We start from the raw sequence: 5,095 nt of genomic DNA, 5'->3' as shown, positions 1-5,095 counted from the left end.
CACGGCCACCCGGAGCCCTGCGGGACAAAGGGGAGGTTATGGAAATGAAAAACCTGATCCCTTGAATGTCTCATAGTGCAAGTGGTCTGCTGGAAAACGTGATGGGACCCGCTGGGAGGAGGAGGGAGGATGATGAACTCCAAGTGTCCCAGTTTAGGGCCCAGAGTCAGGATTTGGGTTAAGGGTTGAGCTTTGGCCTCACCCCCATCTCCCCTTTGTCCCGCAGGGCTCCGGGCGGCCGTGACCTTGCTGGAGTGCGGGTGGGACCTCCAGCCCCCCGTGGGTTCCCTGTGCCTCCTCTGCCGAGGGTCCGGGTTCAGTTTTGGACGAGCCAGTCTGATGAGGATCCGCCAGCGGCCTGGGCAGGGCCTGGAATACATTGCAGGGATTGATTATGATGGAGACACCAGATACCGTCATTGTTCAGCGGCCGAGTCAGCATCTCCAGGGACAACGGGCAGAGCTCGGTGAGCTGACCATGATCAACCTCAAGGACGAGGATTCCGGATGCTATTTCTGTGCCAAAACTCCTGAGGTTTGTAATGCTTTTCTTGCTTATCGTAGTAACGCTGCTGGTGCTGGTTATGGAGCATTTAGCCCCCCCACTTTGTTGCGTCCATAATTGTCCCCACACCCCAGACCCTCCCCCCAGTCCCAGCCCTCGTCCCCGCTCTCGGTGACTGAATTCGTGTCCCCAGCCCCGGGCCCAGCGCTGACCTTTGGGGCAGAGTTTGGGGGAAGATCAACGGCCAAGGGTTGGGGTTTGGGGCCGGAGAGGTGAAAGGGAAATGGGGAAATGGTCACGGGCTGGGTCAGGGGCTGGGAGCTGGGGAAGGGTCTGGGGAATGGGGACAGGGGGCGACGCAGTGATGGGGAAGGGGTCAATACAGCAGGCATTGTTATCACCAGCATAACCAGCAAAACTCTTGGCGCAGAAATAGGATCCGGAATCCTCGTCCTTGAGGTTGTTCATGGTCAGCGTCACCGAGCTCTGCCCGTTGTCCCTGGAGATCCTGAACCGGCCCTGGACCGATGGCGCGTAGTAGATGTAGGAACCATCACTGTAGATGCCTGCAAGCCACTCCAGCCACTGCCCGGGTCTCTGGCGGACCCAGCTCATGGGGTAACTCCCGAAATCAAACCCGGACCCTCGGCAGAGGAGGCACAGGTACCCCCTGGGGGGCTGGAGGTCCCCCCCACATTCCAGTAGCGTCACGGCTGCCCGGAGCCCTGCAGGACAAAGAGGAGATTGGGAGGAGGAGCTGGATTGGTTATGGACCCAAAGTGGGCACCGCCATGCCAGAAAAAGGGTGTGGGATCCACCTGGGAGGGACAGCAGGAGCTGCAGGAGGAGGATGGGGAGGTCCCAGGGTCCCAATTTGGGGCCAACATCAGGGTCTGCAGGCAAGAATCAACATTTAGGTGGATTTGTTCCCTCATCCCCATCTCCCCTTTGTCCCGCAGGGCTCTGGGTGGCCGTGTCCCTGCTGGTGTCCGGGGGTCCCTCCAACCCCCCCGGGCTCCCTGCGCCTCCTCTGCCGAGGGTCCGGGTTCAATTTCAGGAGTTTCAGAAGGTTCTGGATGTGCCAGAGACCCGGGCGGGGGCTGGAAGACGTCGCAGTGATCAAGAATGATGGATCCAGCTACACCTACGCATTATCAGTGCAGGGCTGGTTCAGGATCTCCAGGGACAACGGGCAGAGCTCGGTGACGCTGACCATGAACAACCTCAAGGACGAGGATTCCGGTTCCTATTTCTGCGGGAAAGCTGCCTCTGATACTTGGGGTGCTGCTGCTGATGGTTCTGACCCCATCCCCATGGCTCTGTCCCCGCCCTGTCCAGGTTCCCCAGACCCTTCTCCCAAACTCTGCCCCTGACCCCATTTCTGACCCTATCTCCCAACCCTGCTCTGGCTCTGCCCCAAATTCTCCACTCTTGGCCGGAAAATTGACCGAAATCTTAACCCATGACCAGAAGTATCCACTTTCAGAATCAAGTTTTGTTGCACAAATTGGAGATTTGGGGTCAGGAGTTGTGGTTTGGGGTCGGCGGGTGAGAATTGGGGCCTAGGCAGAGCAAGGTTGGGATCAGTGGTCAAGAGCTGGGTGTGGGCTGGGGGTTTGGGGGAAGGGTCTGGGGAACGGGGACGGGGACACGGAGATGGGCACATCACGAGCACCGTCAATATAATCAGCAGGAGCAGCACCACGACCACAAGGAGCTTTGACACAGAAATAGGTTGCGGAATCCTCGTCCTTGAGGTTGTTCATGGTCAGCATCACCGAGCTCTGCCCGTTGTCCCTGGAGATTGTGACCCGGCCCTTGACCAATGGCGCGTACTCGGTGTAACCTCCAGTGTCACTGATCCTTGCGACGTACTCCAGCCCTTTTCCAGGCCTCGGTCGATACCAGCCCATGCCAAAACTGCTAAAATCGAATCCGGACCCTCGGCAGAGGACGCGCAGGGACCCCCTGGGGTTCTGGAGGTGCCCCCCGCACTCCAGCAGGGTCATGGCCGCCCGGAGCCCATCCCCAAATCCTCACCAATTTCACTCATAACTGCACTGGTTTGGTCCCAAACCTCCACCAGATTTTTTGGGTATCATGAAGTTACTCAAATGCTGGAATTAAACTCAATATTCTCATTAATTAATTGGACACCTTCTCCTCAGGGTTCCACATTGATTTCCAACGCAATACCATGTTTACAACACCCAAAACCCCCCGGGACCCCAGCCCCAGCACATCCCGGCCTTGGCCTTGAGGTCCCTTGTGCTCCTGGCCCTGCTGCCCCTGCTGCCCCTCCCAGGTGGGTCCCGCCCCTTTTTTCTGGAACACACGCACCTTTTCCCCTTCTGGAGCAATCACATTTTCATTTTTAATCATCTCCGCTTTGTCCCGCAGGGCTCCGGGCGGCCGTGACCCTGCTGGAGTGCGGGGGGGACCTCCAGCCCCCCGGGGGGTCCCTGCACCTCCTCTACCGAGGGTCCGAGTTCAGTTTTGGGAATTTTGACATGTCATGGATCCGCCAGAGACCTGGGCAGGGGCTGGAATTCGTCACGTGGATCAGGAGCGATGGTTCCAGCACCATCTACGCGCTGTTGGTCAAGGGACGGTTCACGATCTCCAGGGACAACGGTCAGAGCTCGGTGACGCTGACCATAAGCAACCTCAAGGGCGAGGATTCCGGATCCTATTTCTGTGCCAAAGTTGCTGGTGCTGCTTGGGCTGCTGGTGCTGTTTTTAGTGACCTTTCCCGTGGTGGCAGCGCCCTTGCCTGAGCCCCTCTTGTCCCCAAATCTCAGAGCCTTTACCCAAATCTGAGCCCTTGACCCCATTCTTGTCCCCTTTTCCCAGATCTCCCCCATTTCCACCAATGGTGACCCAAGACCCCAAACCCACAAACTGGTTCTGCCCCCAGCCCTCCTGCTTTGGCCCCAAAATTCGCCCGATTCTTCCCCAAATCCCCACTTTGGGCTCCCAGCCTCAGCCGCTGACCCAAACCTCACCCGCTGTCCCCAAATCTCTACCATTGGGCACTTTTGGGGCACGAGGGGGAGATTTTGGGCTGAGAGTTAAGTTTGGGGCCAGACCCAGGGGCGTTTTGGGCCAATCGGCAGCGTTGGGGCAAAGGGGGCGGGGCTGGGACAAAGGGTCAGGGGTGGGACAGGGGGATTTGGGGAAGGGTCTGGGGACAGCTGGGGACAGGGACGGGGCTGAAACCCCAAGCACTAACCCAACCATCGGGAGTGAAACCAATGGCATGGGCGGCATTCCAGCCACCATAGGAATCCTTGGCATAGAAATAGGATCCGGAATCCTCGTCCTTGAGGTTGTTCATGGTCAGCACCACCGAGCTCTGCCCGTTGTTCCTGGAGATCGTGAACCGGCCCTGGACCGAATCTCCATAGTGGGTTTTGCCAACAGTGTTGATCTGTGCTACGAACGCCAGCGCATGCCCGGGTCTCTGGCGGACCCAGCCCATCCCAAAACTGCCGAAATCGAACCTGGACCCTGGGCAGAGAAGGATCAGGGACCCCCCGGGGGGCTGGAGGTCCCCCCCGCACTCTAGCAGGGTCACGGCCGCCCGGAGCCCTGCGGAACAAAGGGGATGGAAAAGCTCAACCGTTGACCCAAATCCTGACTCCTGGCCCCACATTGGGTCCCTTGGAGTTCATCATCCTCCTCCCAGGTTGGTCCAGTCCCGTTTTCCAGCACACCACACCTGCTTTGAGGCCCTCGACCAATCAGGTTTCCCATCCCCATCTCCCTTTTGTCCCGCAGGACTCCGGGCGGCCGTGACCCTGGTGGAGTGCGGGGGGGACCTCCAGCCCCCCGGGGGATCCCTGCGCCTCCTCTGCCGAGGGTCCGGGTTCAGTTTCGGGAGTGTTGCCATGCAGTGGGTCCGTCAGAGACCCGGGCAGGGGCTGGAGTGGCTCGCAGGGATCTGGGGCAATGGTGGAGACACCCGCTACGCGCCGTCTGTCACGGTTCGGTTCACAATCTCCAGGGACAATGGGCAGAGCTCGGTGACGCTGACCATGAACACCCTCAAGGACGAGGATTCCGGATCCTATTTCTGCACCAGGGGTGCTGATGGTTATGGTGCTGGTTGGGGTGCTGCAAATATTGTTTATGGTTTTCTCCCTGTCCCCGTGCCGCAACCCTTCCCTCCACTCCTGACCCTTTCTCCCACCCTTGCCCTGCTCTGGCCCCAAATCACAGCTCCTGGCCCCAAATCAGAGCTGGTTTCACCCTGAGCTCAGTCTCGGCCCTCAAATCCCACATTGCCCCACACTGGACCTGTTCTGGCCCAGAATTTCAGTGGTGGATCTGAGTCACAGACACAGACCAAATCTGGCCCATTTTCCCAAATCTTGACCATTTGCACCCAGGTATGGGAAACTTGGCTGAGCGTTGGAGCCAAGAGCTGAGGTTTGGGGCGAAGAGCTGAGATTTGGGGCAGAGCCAGCTCAGAGCTGGGACACGGGGACAGGAATGGGGTCCGGGGCTGGGATGTGGGGAAGGGGCTGGGGAATGGGGACAGGTGGGGACACGGGGATGGGGATGAGGTTAACACCATCCACACCAGCA

The 5,095-nt window shown here is 59.0% G+C and overlaps 2 gene segments (V, D, J or C); one reads left to right on the top strand and one right to left on the bottom strand.

The window, feature by feature from the left end:
* Positions 1–1,212: 1,212 nt before the first annotated feature.
* Positions 1,213–2,514, bottom strand: LOC128946234 (immunoglobulin heavy variable 3-64D-like; the record flags this gene model as incomplete). The annotated part of the segment is given in 2 exon segments: positions 1,213–1,230; positions 2,170–2,514. Coding segments are annotated over 2 exon segments (363 nt in total), but the record flags the coding sequence as incomplete, so codon positions are not given.
* Positions 2,515–4,290: 1,776 nt separating this feature from the next.
* LOC128946368 (immunoglobulin heavy variable 3-23-like) lies at positions 4,291–4,587 on the top strand (the record flags this gene model as incomplete). The annotated part of the segment is given in 1 exon segment: positions 4,291–4,587. A coding segment is annotated over 1 exon segment (297 nt), but the record flags the coding sequence as incomplete, so codon positions are not given.
* Between the last annotated feature and the right edge of the window lie 508 nt (positions 4,588–5,095).

This window comes from Melozone crissalis, unplaced genomic scaffold (genome assembly GCF_028551555.1).
Source record: "Melozone crissalis strain CALT ecotype California unplaced genomic scaffold, PUWL_Pcris_2 ptg000079l_1, whole genome shotgun sequence".
Classification (NCBI taxonomy): Eukaryota; Metazoa; Chordata; class Aves; order Passeriformes; family Passerellidae; genus Melozone; species Melozone crissalis.
This window is presented reverse-complemented; position numbering and strand designations above follow the sequence as displayed.